The sequence below is a fragment of the Furipterus horrens genome, unplaced genomic scaffold, assembly GCF_987537825.1.
Source record: "Furipterus horrens unplaced genomic scaffold, mFurHor1.1.pri manual_scaffold_1, whole genome shotgun sequence".
Classification (NCBI taxonomy): Eukaryota; Metazoa; Chordata; class Mammalia; order Chiroptera; family Furipteridae; genus Furipterus; species Furipterus horrens.
In genome coordinates, this window is record NW_028327171.1 from 49,481,681 (window position 1) to 49,502,579 (window position 20,899).

The 20,899-nt window shown below is 38.1% G+C and overlaps 1 protein-coding gene across 2 annotated transcripts in view; it reads left to right on the plus strand.

The window, feature by feature from the left end:
* Nucleotides 1–4,681: 4,681 nt before the first annotated feature.
* The window catches only part of TPRG1 (tumor protein p63 regulated 1), a 142,041-nt gene continuing 125,823 nt past the window's right edge, over nucleotides 4,682–20,899 (plus strand). For both annotated transcript variants that reach the window (XM_090275265.1, XM_090275257.1), the window contains exons 1-2: nucleotides 4,682–4,907; nucleotides 13,336–13,427. In XM_090275265.1, the coding sequence (XP_090131391.1) occupies nucleotides 4,686–4,907; nucleotides 13,336–13,427 (314 nt within the window). In that variant the 5' untranslated portion in view covers nucleotides 4,682–4,685. The remainder of the gene's footprint in view (nucleotides 4,908–13,335; nucleotides 13,428–20,899) is intronic.

Below are 20,899 nucleotides of genomic sequence, written 5' to 3' on the forward strand. Positions count from 1 at the left end.
AATGAAAGCATGTATAAAGGGAGGAGGTATAATTAGGTCAGGGCCCAGAAAGAAGTTATTTACTGCAATACAGTATTACATTTAGCTCTGAATTTGCTGGCAGCTGAGAAATATAGAATTCTTGTTGTCTGACCTAAGGAAAGGGTTTATTTGGAATTTTTTTGAAGAAGGTCATGGAGAGGATGTGATCTGAGCAATTAGAGGCCCCTCACTCCCTTCTCTGTCCTCGGAATGACATTCTGCTCACTGTTTCCACGGTAGAAGATATTTTAAAGGACGAGACATTGAGAGAACAATGTGTTGCTGAGACCATCTTGATGGTGTATGTGCCTGAACCCAGTCAAGGCCTCTACATAAACTGTAAAGATTCTAGCGTGTGGGTGGAAAGATCTACTCTTCTTGTGGTCTCCCAAGACAAGACTCTTATGTAAGTTCCCTTGCTTGTTAAATCTGTCACCTACCAATCTGGAGTGATCTGTCCCTTTTTTGATCCATCTTTGTCCTCCATGTAGGGCCATTTTTAGATTTCATCCAGGAAGCTCCAAAGTTTGCAAACCAACACATTTATTCATACATTTATTTTTTATTAGAAAGGCAGCACAAACTTTTAAAATTTTTTTTAAAAGAAAAAATTCACTTACAATATAACTACCTCAATAAATCTTAGCATTTCTCTCCTAGTGTTTACCACTGTAAATGTTATTCAAATCATCATTACCAGAGGAAAATTTTTTTCACTTTTTTATCCACCCAAGAAGATAATGTCCTTTACCCCCAAGCAAAGGCAGCACTTGCCCATGTTACTTTAAACATCTGCACAATATCAATTGGATAGACTTAGCAATTTCTTGGCCATTAGGTCTTTAGTTGATTTTCAATTTTTTATTACTACCCACAGCAAGAAATATTGTAATTCTTTGCTTCTTTAGGATAATTTTCATTGCATGAATTCTCTGGAATGAGAAAATTAGGTGAAAAGGTATGTTTTTCACTATCAAAGCACTTTTAGTATTTGAATGTAATAGTCTATTTAAGCAGCAAGAAAAGGGCACATTTTATTGAATTGGGAATAAACATTGTCTGGGCAGGTGGTGATGAGGAATGGAGCAGGTTGCTTAGGTGCATGTTGTTCCTCTGGTATGGGGGAGGTTGTTGATGAAGTTACATGTCCTTGAAAAGATGTCCCCATGACTGGGATAGAGCTGGGATCATTTTGGATTGAAGTGACTGGATTCAACCTTCCCACTAGTCACGGCTGTAAGAATTTAACTAAAGCTGAATTTCCTCCTTTCCCAGCTATCAGAACAACTCAGTCTCAAATTGCTCTGCTCCTTCTCAACTGTTTCCAGAGAAGACAGCCTGAGGGAGAGGAATTGGTGCTAATTAAATCCTCCCTCTGTTTTCCAGGCACAGGAGTCTTTCGCAGATGTCTGTTGTTAGGCGGGTGTTCACAGAGTGCAGCAAATACAGAAGCAGGCTTTCCTTCCCCAAAGGCACAGACCTTCCTTCACGGGCCACAGGGAACTCTGGAGATGCACTTCCTTCCAACACCCACTGTTGCAGAGGTGGCAGACCTGCATAAATAGAGCAAGTAACTGCCAGGGAGGCCAGTGTCTCACTGATCTCTCTCTCCATTTTCTTCTCCTTTCTCCTCCTCCTCCTCCTCTCCACCTCCTTCTTCATTCTTCTTTCTTCTCCTTCTCCTCTTCCTCCTTCTCTTTCATCTTCCTCCTTTTCCTCACCTTCTTCTCTTCCTCCTCCTTCTTCTTCCTCTTCTCTCTCTCCCTCTCTCTCTCCCCACTCCTCTCATACACCACACGTTTTTCTGCTTCTTTGTGAATGCTTTGTATTTCTCAAAAGCCAGGTCTACTTAATCTCTACCTTTTGTGCAACTAACTTGAACAAAATTACGTGAAAATCCAGCAAATTCCCTCCTATTGTAAAATAGCATGCATCATGATGGGAGTCCTGGGTGGGAGTCCAGGTGCTGCCATAATTACCCAAGTGTTTCTGGAATTATTCAATCCTGGGCTCCCCAGAGATGAAATGGAGATGAACTCACCCTCTGCTGCTTGCTGTGTGGATCAGAGGAGGTGATTTGTGATGTGACCTGCAGGGGGCTTTTCACTCTTGAGTTCTAACCAGCTGTGTTTACTCCTACCTTCCCACCCCTCAGGATGACTCTAGGTCCACATTTACCTGAGATAATCCCAGTTTCTCCCACCATCCTCGCATAATTGTTAATAGCACCCTTTGCATCCTCAAAAGTGTCAGATTTAGGCAACGGATTATATCTTCATACTATTTTTATCTCTCTTGGACACTTTAATTAATTCCTATTTCACGAATGTAAACTTGCTGGGAATCGGGGCTGTTACTCATTTTTCTGGTATTTCACAAGAACCAAGGAGAATGAATTTGTCTGGTTAAGAATACTGAGGCATCCCTGAGAATAGGATGGTGCTCCAAGTAAAAGCTGAAGCTGGTGTGAGACCCTCCTTCCATGTGGCATTAGGAGTAGTGTGCTTACTATAGGGATGACTATGTGGCCTCAGATGGAAAATGGAGACCTGATTTAGAAGCACTTTTACTATGTTAGCATGTGCCTTTTGTTTTGCATTGTGTTACTTTTATTAACAAAATATAAATAAATTTATTTTGTTTTTATTTTAGGTCATCTATAGGTTTATAGTTTATTCTTGTATTATTTTTAATTATTGCATTATTTATTTGTATTGTCTTTTCCCATATGAACAACTGTAAACCTATTTTTGTAACAGAACACCTGGGCTGCTCTCATTTAAAACAGAACCCACAGGCTATTTAGTTAGGGGCCCTATTGCCTGCCACCAGAATTATAGCTCTCAATACCAGAGTTTAGTGAAAAGAAAAAGAACTGTTTATTTAACAGTTATATAGATTTAGATTATTTGCGGATTTCTGCTGTTAAGTCTTATGTTCTTTAAAACATCCACAAACACATAGTTCTGCCTCCCCCTACCAAACCAGGCTAGTTTTAGAAAAGTTAGAAATACTGTTTCCCTACTTCCTAGACACAGTTCAGCTTTACCGGTAGCTGCCAATCATTCAATTCTGATTGGGGAGGTCTTTCTGTGTTGTGGTGCCCGCCAGATTTCAATGCAGAACCACATGGATTCTCAGCCTCCTTGTAAACTGCTTTCTCAAAGTCTCATGGTGTTTCCCTCTCAAAACAGCATGGAGAACTCAGCTTCTTTAATCCACATGGGGAGAGAGTGCCTTCTTCATGCAAACCACATGGATCTCCTCTCCTTCTCAAAACCGCATGGCGAGAGCCCCGCTAAAATGTCTGCAGCTGCTTTTTAAATCCCTGACTGCGTCCTCTGACCCAATGGGTGTGACAACCAGTTCTGACCATTCACAGAACCCTATGCAGGTTCTGTCCACTATTTCAGCACCATCCCACGGGCCAAGACCCCTCCCATCTTTCTGTGCCTTGGACGTTTCAAAGCCATTTGTGCAACAAAGTTATTAGCCACTAGCCCTAGGCATGTGAAGGCATCCTGAATGCTGCTTCCTTCTCCCCATCCCCCAGCTGCAAGCTCTAGGGGTTTTTGGACACCCCTTCTGTAACACTTTTGCTCATCCCTGTATTATCTTTTTAAGCACTAGAGATATATCAACACAGAAAATAAAAATCATTTGTAACTCTATCATCCAGAGATAATAATTGTTAATGTTTCATTTTACTTCTTTTTAGATTTTTTCTAAACTCTCTCATATCATATGTATGTGTGTATGTGTGTGTGTGTGTATGTACACCTGAGCATTCTTTCTTACTTAATTTCTTTCTTTTTTTATTTCTCTCTCTTACTTTCTTGCTTTCTGAATTATTTTACCAATTTGAATAACATTATTCACAATATTTTATAACTTTTCTCATTAACAATATATTTTGGACATCTTTCCATGATAAAAATATACACTTACATTTTCAATGACCACATTGTATTTCACAGCATGATATAATATATCTTATTTAGCCAATTCCTTACTAACAGTACTTAGTTTCACTATATTTTTTTCCTTTTTGGTATTAAATACAATGTGTTGTGTGTACATAATGTTGCTATTGTATACAATGTTTTGTTATTAGACCTAAAGTTGCATAGTTTTCTGCTATTAGAACAGCCTCTGTATTTATATCTTTCAGCAGTTGTCGAAATTATTTCCTTAGGATATATTTTTAGAATTGTGATGGTTCAGCTAAAAGAAAGTGTTTATCTTTGTGCACTTAATACTCCCCATGAAGCACATAAGAAGGAGCATTATCATTGCTTTTAACTCAAATAAGCTTGCAAGCTGGTGTGTTTTCAGGCAAAAGTGCTATGAAATTTTGAACACAGTTGTCTGATGATTATTTCATACAGCTCTTTCCTTGTTCAGCTTCCTGTCTGGGGGAATTAAAGATGAAAAAATGAAATTACTTGCATCCTCCTTTTCTCTCTCCAGAGAATAGCTCTCTAGGATTGTGGAGTCTGAGTTATGGAATTGTATCCATCAATGCTTCTGTTTAGTTAATGGAGGGAGGGGTTGTCAGTTTCAGAAACACCGTTTGCTCATGTACTATTTTGCCAGGTAACTTATTATTATTATTATTTTTTGTAATTGAAAAAATTGTTTCTTCCCTTGTTTTAGGTAAAGAAATGTCAGCGATAGGCAGTTATGAAGGATTCCAGCCTGTGTCTCTGAAGCAAGAGGGAGATGACCAATCCTCAGAGACTGACCACCTCTCTATGGAGGAGGGGGACCCAGGCAAGGACCCAGCACCAAGGCAGATGTCAAGGCAGCCAAGTGTGACCAAATCAACACTCTACCCCAATCCTTATCACCGGCCTTATATCTCACGGAAGTACTTCGTTACACGGGTAAAATCATTTATGCTCTTAAATGTTACATAAGACTTTTAAAAATCCTAATGTCTTTTTATATAGCACACCTTTTACTCTCTTCACATTTCTTATCTCATGTAATAGTAATAATAACTGTGAAGCAGGTATCTTTGTCTCCATTTTATATATGAAGGATCTGAATTTCAGGGAGTGTATTTTTGATCACCAATTGATAGAACCAAGGAGAAGCAGGTCTTCCATTCTCCATGGATCTTTGTCTCCTCAGTCCTGTGTTAGGTTAAACCTGACCTCAACAAGTTAATGTTCTATGGAGAGAGAACCAGAGCAGCTAGAAGAAAAAACTATGAGCCCAGAGTGGGTATTTGTTATATTTTGTAAACTGGGGTGGTGGAGTGGAAAGGCTTGCTGAGAATGTGCTGAATGAGTGTCTAGGGTCTATACTGGGATGCTGATATTACAGTGTAGAAGCAGGAAATTTTAAAGCTCAGACTTGTAAATGCAGTGTGGCGCTGAGCCCTCTTTCCTATGCATTGGAGCTGGGAAAGTAAATGGATGGGTGGGTTAATAAGGATAGGGTTTGTATATCTAGATGAAGAAAAATGATATTTTAATCTTACAGCATTTGAATCAGTGGAGAGTACTTCACCGGCTCCTAGTACCTGCCTCTGTCTTGAACTCTCCTTCATACTTCTTTCCCAATACTTCAACATTCTTGTCAACACAACAGTGGTTAGTTCATTGACTGCAACAACTCGGGTCAAAATCAAGGATTTTGTGCTGTGGCAAAAGAGACCATCTTCTTTTTCTAGTGTACATGGAGCCTCTCATTGTTAACATCTTTTTTTCAACTCTATTTCATAAATAAATTGTGGCCAAGACTTTATTTACAAAACTTTAACTAATGAATCCTGATTTGGTAGCTTTTAAAATATATCTTTGGCGAAGATAAAGTTTTAACTAAAGCAACTCAGTGTGTTTGGTGTGTGTATATGTGTGTGTTTGAAGATTACATACACTAATATCATCTATATTCAGGGACTTTTATGTGTAAAGTTCTTTGGCAGCTGCTACATTATGTGTGTTTGTGTGAGCACTTTTGCACACGTAGAGCATATGGTTTGTTTTCTAAAGTATGTGGACTTGATTAAATATGACAAAATATAAGATGTAGCTGTGAAGAAAATCAAGGCATCCCCTAAATGTGTCTTATTTTTGATATCGATGATGTGATAGCCTGGGTTTGATGAGAGAAAGACAACCATGAACGTTATAGAAGAAGGGGTTTATCTTTGGAAGATGGTGCAATTATGAGAACTGGCTGAGAAATCTATGCAAAGATGCTGTCTCTGTATCTTGTGATGGCCTGGAGTTGCCGAGGTCAACCACCTGGCAGTTGTGAAGTGGGAATAGGTAATACAGAATAAAGACAAACTGGAACCTATCTCCAAAGTCTAAACTTGAAGATATGAATCACTTTCATGAGAAGCTGGTGTCTTTTTCCACTGACCCAGACCAGGGGAAGGAGACTCTGAGGGAGAAGGTCTGACTGTAACAAGAAGAATCTGTAAGTCCAGGTGCTGCCCCATGCCGTCATCTGGACCCGGAGATCAGCTGCTGTGAAGATGAGCTGCCCAGTGCCTGGTGGCCTGCACTGATCTTCAGTAAGGGAAATGACTGATATTTCACTTCCAACTTTCAAAGAGCTGGCTAGACTCTGTATCTCCTGTCTGTCCATCGAGTGCTCTCCCTGCTAAAATATATAATTGAGTTTATGACTCCTTTATAAGGGTTTTTAGTGACTGACTCTGATCCATGTGAAGAACATCTCCATCGGGCATGTAGAAGACAACCCTAAGTTCTCAAGAGCTTGAGAAGGAAAACATTCTTCTAATCTTTTCAATGAGTTTAAAGTAGATGTGAGGACTTTTTTAAAGAGTGCTGAGGGCGAAATTCCCAAGGTATTGAGTATTTACTCTCTTTCAGACCAAAGGACAGAATATGAAGGGTTCTTATAGCTTGTGAGTATAATGACTGTGCTTTAATGCATGTGAAGATAATGAAAATGCAACTGCTGGCTCAACTGAAACTTATAGTGAGAAATATTTCTTTTTTAATAAATAAAGGGATGACCCACTTTTACTACCTTGTAAATGACAAATCTGCTAATGTGGTGGGACTTGAGAAAATGGGGAGAATACGTGTGTGTGTATATATAAATTTCTCATCCGCCAAGTGTGGATAAAATACCAGTTTTATATAGAGTTTTTAATAAGTTAACTTTGTAAGAGTTCTTAGTACAAAGCATGCCATGTCTATTCACATTTCATAAGTGGTATCTCATTGCTATTATAAATGCCTTCTCTTTCGTTTTGTTGATTTGACATTTACACTTCTATAATTGGTCATACACAATGAATGACATTAAGTTGACCATGACCTTACCATGGCCTTCAGGGTAAGATATAAATGTAGATATATAGAATCTGCAGCAGTAAAAAAGTTTAAGTAAAGAAGCCTAATTCATTTTCTCAAAGGATAAGTATATAAGACCAAGGTTCTGAATGATTCATATCTATGAAAGATTATTTATAAATTATCACTTCTTAGAGGTGAAATGAGGTCTACAGATGATCTAGCCCAGTGCTGCTTAATCTTTATTGTGCAGATGAATCAATGATTTGGAGGTCTTTTTAAAATGCTGATTCTGATTCAGCAGGTCTGGGGTGAGACCTTCGATGCTGCATTTATGTAAACTGTCTGGCAATGCTGGTGCTCTCTGTCCAGAGACTACACTTTGAGCACCAAGGAGCTAGACGATACTCAGTCTCAGAGGCAGCTAAGGTCCAGAGAGGGGTTGTACTTGTCCAATGTCTTAATAGTTAGTGAGCACCGACTTGCCCAAGATGCAGAGTGAATTGCAAAGCTAGGTTTCGAACCAGTTTCCCAAACCCCAGTTTATAGGTCTTTGATCCCATGTAGCAGTTAAAACTAAATCAATTTATTACAGTATAAGAATTGAAAGCATGTATGTTGCAAATTCAGAAGAACAGTCCCTAATTCAGTGGAGAAATTCCTTGGTCAAGCATTTTATTTTATTAAAAGGTTTAGAACCATTTTACAGTAGGTGGTTTATTTAAAAAATTGGAAAATGTGGATAATCAAAATAAAAGTCACCATAATCCCCATGCTCAAAGTTAACCAAAATATATTGAATGTGTATTTATACATCTTGGTACATATCATTCTTAATTTTTTTTCTTACATGCTCATTGTGTGCAAAAATAAGATTATATGGCAAATATTACTTCCTATGTCAATTAATGTAGTACTTCCAAAATATCATATTTAACAAATCCATAATTATACCACCAAGGAGATATACCACAATTAAGTTAGCATTTGCTGGGTATTTAGATTGTTTCCTGTTTATATCTTTTAACCTGAAAGGGAAAGTTAATTCTTGGCTTGCTGTGACAGAATGATACTCAGTGTCTCTGAGGCCAGCAGTACATACCTAATGCTATAATGAGAAGGGGAATCAATTATGTGAGTTTCAAGATGGATATTTAGTGATGTGACTGATATGGAAGTATAAATTAATTCTGGACAAACAAAGGCATTTTTAACATCATAACCTCATGCATTACATCACAGTTAAGAATACTGGATTATAAAAGGAGTCAGTGTGGTGCCTTAAACCTCATGTGTCCTTTTCGACATCACTCCAAGACATTGCTTCCTTCCCTCAGGCTTCCGGCCTATGATGTATTTACTGAAACACTGCCTTTTTGATATAGTTTAACAACATTTTTACTCAGTCAGAAAAGGCCTCTGAGATATCTAGTCCAACCCCTGAAACACACAAAGGAGATGTGACTTGCCCAAGGTCAACCAAAAAGTTAGAGGCTATGCCAAGACTGGACTCTTGACACTTTCCACCACCCTTCCACTGTCTCTAACCTTGGACTATGAATGGGAGGTCACAGTAATAAAGGTCTGAACCACTTGTTCTCAGTCTGCTTGACTAGCCTTTTCATTCTGTTGTTATTGCTTAGCCACATCTAAAAAAGGCACAGTGCCTTCTCTGAACAAAAGTACCCCTCAAGGCTAATAACTCAAGGTATATTATGATAATCACTTTATTTTGAAGAGATATTCAAAGGCAACTTCTTATAAAAGAAACAATACTTGATCCACATGGGGGAAGATATTTTTAAACTTCCTGTAGGACTCTATTTGCAGATACCTTATCAGAAAGTTGAAAGAGATTAGGGATGGGGAATTATCTCTAAATTTATACTTGAGAATGTAAATTACATATAAACTACTGGGACTAAAACTATTTGATCTTTTAATATTTAATTAATGGTTCCTCATGGCCTTTTTATAGCCTGTGTTCTATTGTGAGCAACGAGACTTTAATAAGCAGGTTTTAGACTTCCCATTGTGTAGCAAGATGTTGTTGCTTTCATGACTCTAATTCAGCTTTCGAACTCCCTCTCTTTCTCTCTTCTCTTACTGTAGGGTTCCCCGTGTCTTGCTCTTGCACTGGGAACAACTAAATGTATTAGTTGTATTGTTATTATCTGTGTGAGCTTCTTTCTGGTCTAGAATTATATATCTCACTGGGCAGAAGGTTTCTCAACTTTCATCCTTGTACTAAAATCCCTTGAAGGGCAGATCGTTAACAATAATAAAATAAGATGCATTTCCTTCATATTCAGGGAAAGACACATTTGATTAGACTTTATAAATCACATGAAATTTAGAGCTGGTTTTCTTACCTTATGTATTTACAAAAATAAAAATAAAATCCTATCCTGGGCATGCTGACACGATGACAGTCACAAGACAGATTTTGTGTCTGAGTCCCTAGGTGCATTCCTTCCTAGTCCCTCCTCTCACTATCTATTTAGGGAGTCCAGTACATGGGAAAAAATTAGCAGCAGACATGAGTATTGTTTGTGTGACAACTGGCCTCAGGCTAGTCTAGTTCAAGGAAAAGCAAGGGAACAAAGACATATGTCTTTGAAATTTTCTCAGTAGATTTGTTTTGACTGAAGATATTCAGTGCTAGATTATTAGAGAAAATATTATCTATTATGCTATATAGTGACTTAAAAATAAGGATACCCCCAATGTTTTTTGTTAAAATTTAGAATTAGAAATATATGTTTATATGTGTATTGCCTTGATGAGCTTTCTTTTATTACAGGATGAGTACATATTCTTTTCTCATTATTTTCTATTAGGCTATAAGGAGTCTCAGAGCTAATTGTTCCATTGTAGCAACAATTTGATCCCCAAATCCTGGTATAACTATTTACCTTCCATTTATATTATCGATAAGAATTATAATAAAGTACTTTACTACTCAGTGTTGTTAAATGTTTTTGACATCTCCCAACAGTTGTTACAACTAATGTAATCTTATCCACCTAACAAATGGTTAAACTGATATATGACAAAATGATTCAACATGGGTCTCACAGCAAGCAGAAAGCCTGATATTTATACCTCATCCTCAACACAAGTCAACTTGTTCACACACTTTTACTTCATTTCTGATATTAAGTGTCTGAAGTTAATTTATTATAGTACCAATAACATCACTGACAGTGAGGACATTTACATCACTCCAGAGACTTCCAAACCATTTGGTAAAGACATACTTTATTTTTACCCATCAAATTCTTTCCCCAACCTGCGGGAACCATTGCTAACATTTCTATATATCTTTTTAAAAGTTACTTTAGGCATATGCAAGCAACCAAAAATATTTATTCTTATCCAGTCTCCTTCTTTTTACAAGAAAGTTGATATATCTACCCTCTCTTCTGAATATTTTTTCTTTCATTTAATAATATATTTTGAAATAACTACATGTTAATATATTTCCTCATTTTTAAATATATTTTACATATTTCATTGTATAGATGTGCCCCATGATATATATACCTAGTCCCCTATTGATAAATATTTGGGTTGCTTTCAAATTTCTGCTATCCACAACAAGACTGCAAATAATACTTTATACACATCATTTTGGATCTGTGCAAGAATATCTATAGTATAACTCCACAGAGATAGAATGTGTAAATCAAAGAACAGATCATTTTGGTAGATCCTGCCAATTGCTTTCCATAAAGAAAAGTAAGGCTTGAAAAATTTTTACATTATTATATTTATTTTCAAATATTTTTGTCAAAGTGCCTGGCATAAAGCATTCAACAAAATACTTATTTTATGATTATTTTATTATTCTTCCATTCTATTTGTGTTTTCTCCTCATCAAATTATATTAGCTGCAGCATAAATTATATGATAGAAAGAGAGAAAGGAAGAATCCCCATTGTATGTCATCCTATAAAGTACAGTATTGTTTTTGAGAGAATTGGATCTGTGGGCCTGGTTGAGTGAGGCTACATTGCAGGGCACTGAGATTGTGTGACAGGAGAACTGTCATGGAATTACAGGAAATTTCCCTCCAGTCCTTCCAGCAGGGTCACTGGAAACTAGAACTGTTGGCATAACCTCCTCTTTGAGAGGGAGCTCAAAGAATATTTGATTAATGTCCCAGAACTTACTGATTTCATGACATGCATGTTTCAGTAGGCATGAAGTACCATATGATCTTTCTGTCAACCCTTTAACTAGCAGCAGGAGATGGCAAGGGAGTCAGAAATCATTCAATCCACTGTCTGACCATCCAATTCAGTAGAAAACTTGGTATAAGGGCTATGATCACATATTCTTAAAGATGTTAGGGAGGTTTTGGTCACCAGGTTGGCCTAGAAAGCTTTGGTTTTGTCTACAAAGATGAGGAAACAGAGGCCAAAGAAAGGCCTAAGTCACAGAATTCATTCATAACAGATATGGATAAAGATCCCAGATCACTGAACTCTGTTTAGGAGTTGACCTGTGTCTTTGCTGGCTAAGTTGGGCTGTGCTCAGTAAACTGGAGGAAACAGGGAACCAAGTAGGTAAAGTTCTATCTATACCTTTACCCCCACTTGTTTGAAGCAGCCCATTCTCTTCCTATTTGTATTGTATGAATTCTTATATAAAATTATTCTTGACCAATGGACTCTGTGGCCAAAATATTTCAAAGCCTTTTATTATAGACTGAAAAGACAAACAAATCAAAATCCTACCACCACCCCACCTCAAAGAGGAAAAGGTATTTGAATGGGTCCTAGCCAGGCTAGTGTTCCTGTCCTCCTTTGTGAGAGAAGATCTCAGGCTGAGAGTATTAAGAATATAATAAATAGAGAAGATAAGGTGTTTAGTATTAAAGCTTTATCATATAGAGAATATATGAAAATTTGCAAGCTACGTGTCAGTAGCCCAGACTTGGCAATGATGCTAATGCTGCACTGTAGGTCTGGAAATTGAAGATCTAGTTTCCTTGTTTCTGCCACTTCCTAACTGAGTGAACTTGACAAGTTACTTCCCCACACTGGTCCCTGTTGCTACAACTATAAAATGAAATGACTTAGATTAAATAAGCCCAAGTTGTTATCAACTTTGGCTAGACATTGGCATCATCTGGGATGCTTTAAAAAAATACTGATGTAATGATGTGTGAGTCCCATACACTAAGTATCTGATATAATTGGCCTGGTGCACAGCCTGGGCATTAGAATTTTTCAAAGCTTCCTTGGTGATTTTGATGTGCAGCCAAGGTTGAGAAGGACTGTCTAGAGATCAATGGTTCTTACAGCAGGGTCACACACCAACAATAGCATTTGGGAACTTGACAAAAATGTCAATTCTCACACCCACTTCAGACCTAATGAATCAGAGATGCTGGGACATGGCCCAGGCATCTGTGATTTAAAACACTCTTCAGGTAATTCTGATGCGCACTGATGTTTAAAAAACCACTGAGCTGGCAGATCTACAAATTTCTGATTAGAACAGGAATTAATTAATTTTTAAGCTAGAGGTAAGCCCATGAGTAGGAATACCTGCCTGGAGAAGGGTGAAGAAAGTGAGGTAAGAAGACAAAAAAGTTTATTCATAAAGACAGTTAAAATTATGTTCAAAATATTAGAAGAAGTTCTCTATTCTGTGCTCTTGGAACAGAGAAATGTTTGATTTAAAAAAATGTATAGATTGCTAGCTAGATACTTTGAACTTACTGGAGAAATGTTTGTTTAGAAAAACTGGTACTCTGCAATGGTTGTCTTCCTTTCTACGAGAAAGTCTAAGACTATGAAAGACAGTATTTGGATTGCTTTTGTCCCAACCACGGAGAACAGTTTAGTAAATAATCAGAGTTCAAGGCTAAGCTCTCCAACAAGCAGTGCCTAGAACAAACTGGCAAGTGCAAGAACTACCTTTTTGCTCAGCTTTTGAGAAGCTGCAGAAATACAACTAATCACAAGCAAAAAGAGGACTCAGTCTTTTCTAAAATAGGTATTTTCTTTTTCCTACTCAGCCAGGGACCATTGAGACTGCCATGGAAGACTTGGAAGACCACATAGCCAAGACTTCTGGAGAGAAAATTCAAGGCTTCTGGCTCTTGACAGAGTGAGTAGTTACGGTTCAGTGAAGCGAAGTGGAAATCTAGCACTTACCTTGACACAATTACAACAGAATAGGACATAGACCTTTGGAATAATTTTTTTCTAGTAGTTATGTAAGATAATTGATTGACATACCCAGTTAGAAAGTAAAGTTTCACAGTGCCCCGTGACAATGGTATGACTAGGTTTGACTCCCACAGCTGTTTCCCAGGCTAGTCCCTTCACTCAACCATTACCGTGGCTACCTTAGGGTAGGCCCTCATTATTGATATCAAGGACTGTTTCATTAACTTCCTAACTGAACTCTCTGGTTCCAATCTCTGTCTCTTACAAAAACTCTCTCTTCAACCACATAAGGCTACTACCCATCCCACTCTGAGTAGAATGGAAAGAAAGATTTGAGAAATAGGATGAATAAGGTCAATATATACAGTTCGAATTTTATGTTGTGTACGATAACAAGAACAGCAAAACCAAGAAAATCATGCAGAATAGAAAAGACAGACCACATGCCCATTTAGGATTAAAAACAAACAAACAAAAAAAACCCCAAGGCTAAACTTAGTCATTATCACTTTAATAACTGCTCCATTTACCCCCACATCTTATGTCATCTGTAAGGGCTTTCACTGCAAAAGAAACCATGAAGGCAGTTACCTATTTGTCCTTCCCTGAAACTAGTGTCTGCGTGACCTTTTCCTCAACAACCAAGAAAATATTAGGAATACCATTGTCTTTATAATAAATAAAATATTTATGTACTAAGGGAAAAAGACACCTCTTTTCTGATACAATATCCATAATAATAAATGGAGAATAAAATTAGAACTCCATTTCAGAGGCTTAATTGGTTCAGTGAGTTTTCTGTCTTGTCAAGATGGTCACCGAAAGCTCCAGCGGAGCAGCTCAGTGATTCTTGTGTGTTGAGAGAAGTGGGTCTGATCCTGCAGCACGCCCATGCTTTACACTGGCTATGAGAGGTGAATGGTACAGCTTCAGGGATTTTGAGAGTCAGTTGTTTATTATTAAAATTAAATGGTACAATATTTCTAACCAAGTAAATTAAGTTTAAAGCAAAGGTAATACACTCAAAATACCTCTGATTATTTTACTTTTGTTGTTATGTACCTTCTTGGTGTTATTTATGCCCATAACATTTGTGTGGTGGAAATACTATATGGTAGTGTGCGACTGTATGTCTCTTCCCAGCTGCAAACTCAGGGGTGCCATGTTGGCAGCTTAGACTTAATCCTGGTAGCAGGGATCACATTATGGAAATCAGCAAATACCAGAGATCAGAGCTTGATTTATTGTTTGGATTGCCTGGACTTCTTTCTGTTCTATCTGTCTAGCATTCTTTACTGTAAAATAATAATATGGTGCACACTTTAAAGGAGACATGCTTAAAAGAATTCTGTTGTTTATCATAGTGCACATACTAAAGGGTTCATTTATTTATTAATTGGAGAGAGAGAGAGAGAGAGAGAGAGAGAGAGAGACATCGATCAGTTGCCTCCTGCACACACCTCAACATATTTATTCATTCATTGGTTGATTCTTGTATGTGCCCTGACTAGGGATCAAACCCACAACCTTAGCATATCAGGACAGCACTCTAACCAACTGAGCTACCTGGCCAAGGCAAACTAAAGAGTGCACTTAGAGCTGAGAGGCAATAAAATGATAACTGGGCTTGGTGGATCTTTGAGTTTAATCCTCTATGAGGAAGGAGTCCAGGATAACTCTTGGGTTTGGGCCTTTTAATCACTTTGAATACTTATTGCCAGTCCCTTCTTGCCTGCAAAATTTCTTTTGACAAATGAGCTGATAGTCTTATGGGGATACTTTTGTAGGTAACTATCTACTTTTCTCTTGCTGCTTTTAATTCTCTCTTTGTCTTTCACCTTTGGCATTTTAATTATGATGTGTCTTGGTGTGGTCCTCTTCAGGCCCAACTTGTTTGGGCCTCTCTGTGCTTCCTGGACTTGTATGTCTATTTCCTTTGCAAATTAGGGAAGTTACCTCTCATTATTTTTTCAAATATGTTTTCCATCTCTTGCTCTTTCTTTTCTCATTCTGGCATGCCTATGATTTAGGTATTGTGTTGGTACATTTAAAGTTGTCCCAGAGGTTCCTAAGGCTCTCCTCATTTTTTTCAATTCTTGTTTCTTTTTTTCTGTTTTGGGTGAATGTTAATTTCTTCCTTTTGTTCCAAATCATTAATTTGAATCCCAGGTTCCGTCTCATCACTGTTGGTTACCTATATATTTTTCTTTATTTCATTTTGTATAACCTTCATTTCTTCCTTTATTTGTGGCCATACTCAATCATTTCTCTGAGCATCCTGACCACCAGTGTTTTGAACTCTGCATCTGATAAGATGACTATCTCCATTTCATTTAGTTCTTTTTCTGGGGTTTTGTTCTGTTGTTTCATCTGGGCCATATTTATTTGCCTCCTCAATTTGTCAGCTACCCTGTGTTTGTTTCTGTGTATTGGGTAGAGCTGCTTTGACTCTGTGTCTTGGTAGTGTGGCCTAATGTGTTATGTGTCCTGTAGGGTCCAGTGACAGTCTTCCCTATCACCCAAGCTGGCTTATTGAGGTGCACCCTTTGTGTGGGCTGAATATATCTCCTCTTGCAGTTGAGCCTTGGTTGCTGTTGGCAGATCAATGGGAAGGATATACTCAGCCAGTGAGCTGCAAGGACTTGCTGTGACCACTGACCCCAACCTCTGCCCTCCATGGAAGGTCAGCTGTGTGATGGCAGGGTGGTGTGCTCCAATTTGGTCTATAGCTATCCACTGGGTGTGCTTGTCCTAGGCTTTCCCAAGTGGTGCAGGCCAAGGTCAGCCTCAACCTGTGTTTTGCTCAGGGCCACCTGCCTGAGCAATAAAGCAATCTGAGATGGCTGCTGCTTGTGCTGGGCTTGAGATTCCCAGGCAAAGCCAAGCTGTGAATCTAAGCTGTCTGCTGGTACTGCTAGGCCTAGAGCTCACTGAGGCCAGCTGTTACTTGTTTGATAGAATTTAGAAAGTTGTGAAGCATAAGCCAAGACCAGCCATTGATATGGAAAAGCAGCTTGGGAGAGCCTGTAAGCAGCTTGGGAGGGGAGGACATTCTGAGGATGTCCAAGGCGAGTCAAACAGTGTTAGCCAGGTTTATGGAATCTCAGATCTGGCACCAGCTTGCTGGCTTGGTGAGGGGATGGTTTAGAAAAGAAACAATGGCATCTGCTTGCCTTGATGCCAGGCACTTCAGTATCTCCCTGTGTACCACCGGTGCCTTTCAAGCTTCTATCCCAGTGCTGAAGCTCAAAAGGACTGAGTCCGAGTAGGTGAGTCTGTGTGTGAGTTCTTTAAGATGAACTGCTTGGGGCTCTAGCAGTTTCTTCCACTGACTCAGTCCCTGCTGGGTTTTGAAGCCAGAAGTTTTGGGAACTTATTTTCCTGGCACTGGAACCCTGGGCTGAAGACCTGGTGTGGGACTGGGAGTCCTCACTTCTGAGATATCCCTCCTGAATTTTATCCACCACATGCGGGTGAGAGACCAGCCTGTTCTGTGTCTGGGTCCCTCCTATTCATCTTGATGGATGGGGTTTCTTTAATTCAGACTTCCAATCAACTTAATTTTTGATGGTTCTACATTTTAGTTGTAATTTTGATGTAGTTGTGTTAAGAGGTGAGCCATATCTGCCTACATGGCCATCTTGACCAGATCTGGGAAAGGACTTTTAAAAGAAATTTTGTGTACCCTTTTAGAAGTGATCCATTAAATCAGAACCAAGGAGAACATCTTGACACTATGGAGTCTCAAAAAGTGTGATATGATGGTGATAAAGTGGCTCCTCAATGGAAAGTACTCAAGGTGTCTTTGTCTGCAGTTGTTAAGGAGGCAAGAGGAGATGGGATCTTCCCTCCATGCACGTTAGTGTGAAGTGGTAATGGGGGTTGTTGTGCTCATTCCTCTTATTCATAAACAAGATTTGCCTTTAGTGGTTGGGATCAAGTAACTCTAGCTTTTCATTGTAGAAAATACACCATGTTTCATTGTGTACCTTCCCCTGAATCTGTCTAAGTTTTCTATCTGAGGACTTTGGTATAATAAATACTTGAAATTGAATTAACTATCTACATCAAATATATGGACAGTAGAATAAAAGTGAAGTCAATGAGGCAGCCTGGTGTCATAGAAAGAATGCTGAATTTGAAATCAGAGACTTGGGTTTGAATCCTTGCTCTACTACTTACTATTAGTGCAGCTGGGTGGAACTTGAGTAGGTTTTGTCTTGTTCTTTTTAATTAGTGAATTTGTTTAAATATGTTCTCAGTTCGCTAGAAATTCACTCTTCTTGAAAAAAGTACTGCCACTGTTAATTTGCGGTATATATTATTGCAGATTTTCTCCATGTATTTTTGTCAAAGATTGTTAGAATAGGTAACATTTATTGAGCACTTAAATTGTCCCAAGTACAATACCATGATAAGTGCTTTCAATGCATTTGCCATTATATTAGTATAATACGTACAAAAGTGATGATTTCTAAATGGTACTTCTTTTGGGTTTTTCCTTGTATTATTCCTGGTTATCGTGTCATTTTTGTAAAGTGACTCAATCATTCACCTGTTATTGGACAGTTATTTCCTCAATTGTCAATGACTATACACATTTAAGGGTTTATATTATTCTTTTAAAATTGAAGCACAAAGTAAGAAATATTTACCAGTGGGCAGAGTAAAACTACATTATTAGAAATAGAGGTAAAATATGTAAGGCACTCCCCATTTATTTTGGATAAAATAATAATATTTCTATAGGACTTTATAGTTTAAAAAATGCTTTTTATTTAAGTCAATTTTCATAGTGATTGTCTGAGGTAGAAAATGTTACCTAGAATTTACACTTGAGGAAATCAAAGCTCAGAAGAGTAATCAATTCTAAAGTAGCAGAGGTAGGGTTCCAACACACTATGCTGGACCGACTTTTGTTAAAATTGTCCTGCAGCTATTTTGCAAAGATTCCACATGTGCCTCTTATTAAATTGTAGTGTGTGGTTCTTCTGAAAGACACATGTTGGATAAACTGAAAATTCTGATTCTTGGGCTTGGTGGGGTATTTGGCAGAGCATCTCTTCCTAATTTAGAAAGATTCCCTCGAAGAATCTTCCATCCTAGATGTTTAAATAAAAAGAAAAGCATCCTGGGAGACAAAGGGATGTTGAGGAACAGGGACTGGGGACTATTTTCTAGGTACCGGGTGCCTCTTGGAGTACACTGATCCCTAAAGCAGCATTGCATGTGATTGTTTTTACACATGCTTTTACATTTGATCCTCAACCAGACCCATGGGAGAAAGCAAGCAGGAACTAACTATTGGCTTCATTTTATGGATAAAGAAATCCAGAGACGAAATGACCTATCTAATGGCAATCACTTATTAAGGGTCATAGGAAGGTCACAAGACCTCCCACCCAGCCTTATTGTCTTCTCATAGCACTGTTCTTGCTGCCTTTTGTGATTGTTCATTCCCCAACACAGTGATCACCACAGTTTGAATTGGTTAAATGACCTTTGAGATTCACTGGACAGGTTCAGAGAACTTTTTCTTTTTTCCTCGCCAGATCATGCTCTGCCTTTTGCTGTTTATTTGACTTTATTCAGTATTTTCCTGGAATTAACTAAAAAGTCAAATTCCTGTAGGAGATGGTGGTGTCACTAATGGATAGGCCAATCACACTTTATCTTGGCACAGTCTAATTCTGTTATACAGCACACTAAATAATTGTTATAATGAAAAGTATTACTACTCATAATTTAAAAGTTAAAAATTAAAAAACCTGGAAATCAGGGATTTCTCATTCTTTTAGTCATGAGTCATAAACATACTATGAAAATTAAGTTAACATTCTTAAATGTATCTCCTACCCAATTCCATTAATTTTATGTACTTCCATTTATGTATTGTAGATGCTTGTAACTCAAAGTGTGGTTTTGGAATCAACACCACCTAGGAACTTGTTAGCAATGCTGACCCTCAGGACCTGAATCTGAATTTTCACAGAATCCTCAGTTGATTTCTTTGTGCATTAAAATTTGAGAAGTACTAGTCCAGATTACTGTCATGCTATGGTCTGAGGACTTCAGTGGGTCCTCATTGCCTGCATGCTCTTTTTCTTCTCTCTTAAGACCCTGCATGTCATGGACTTACAATTAAACTGCTTGCTGTCCCCAAAATCTCCTGACACAATTTTTGGTCTCATTACTGAACTCATCCATTGTGCTCTATTTTATATGCCTTAATCTCCTTTCTGTTCATCCAGATCCTTCCCATCCTTCAGGAATGTTATGTCCATAAAGCCTTCCAATAATTCAACCAGAATAATTTTCTCTACCTTCTTTGTGCTCATGTTATACTCCATAGTAAAGTTCATGTGCACATTGTGAAGAATTCCTGTTTCTGATTCAATTTTCTCCAGGCCTATCTGTGCCTACCTCTCAGTGCTTAATATGGTGTCTAGCACGTGGTCGATCTCAGAACCTATCATGGACTTGACTTAAATTTAATTCTGATAGAGTCATCAACTGTTTGAAACGTTCCACTGACATGAGCAGGGTCCATCTATTGAGTTCTGCCTCCGTTTCCTTGGACCTCCAAGCAGCTCAAAGCCCAAAGAGACTTCCTCCGTCCTTGGGTGAAAGCACTCAGGCTGAAAAGTGACTCAGATCAATCATGATGTTAATGACCTGTGGCAGGACTCTGGCAGGAAGGAAAGCACCTTCATTGCCAGAATCCATTTATACTGGGTGGGTGTTCTTGACAACTACTTAATTAAACACATTGCTTTTCTCTATTAATTCCCCATGGCAGCTGCTTTATCCAGATAGCTAATGGTCCCCAAGTGACCTGAATTATAGGACAGTGAGGGCATTTAGTTACTACAGTCACAAATGTACTTGGTAATGTTTGTTTTCCCAAGACTGCTACCAAGTAGGGAGGAGCTAGAAAGAGCCAAGATGTGAAAAAATTGATGCAGCTAAATGCACAGTGCTAAATGCACTATCACTTAATAGCTAAGTGACTTTGGTTGTATAAATATCTTACATTCTCTAGGCCTTAGTTTTATCATTTATAAAATGGGGGTAAAAAAGGGTTATTAATTTAAAAATTAAATTACTTATATATAAAATACAACATTTTTCACCACATTGTTTGTGCCTCATAAGAGTTGACTTTTATTATTGTTATTATTTTTTCACATTCACTAATTCAAATATTCATTTAAGTATTTACTGAGCTTGTTCTATATGCCAGTCTCTACCCTAACCAACAAAAATACAGAGGCAAATAAGACAAAATTTCTGTCTTCAAGGAGTTCTCAGTCTTTTTTTTTAAACCTTCAGCCAAAGGTATCTTTATTAATTTTAGGGGGGAGACATATGTGTGAGAGAGAAACATTGCTCAATTGCCGCCCATATGTG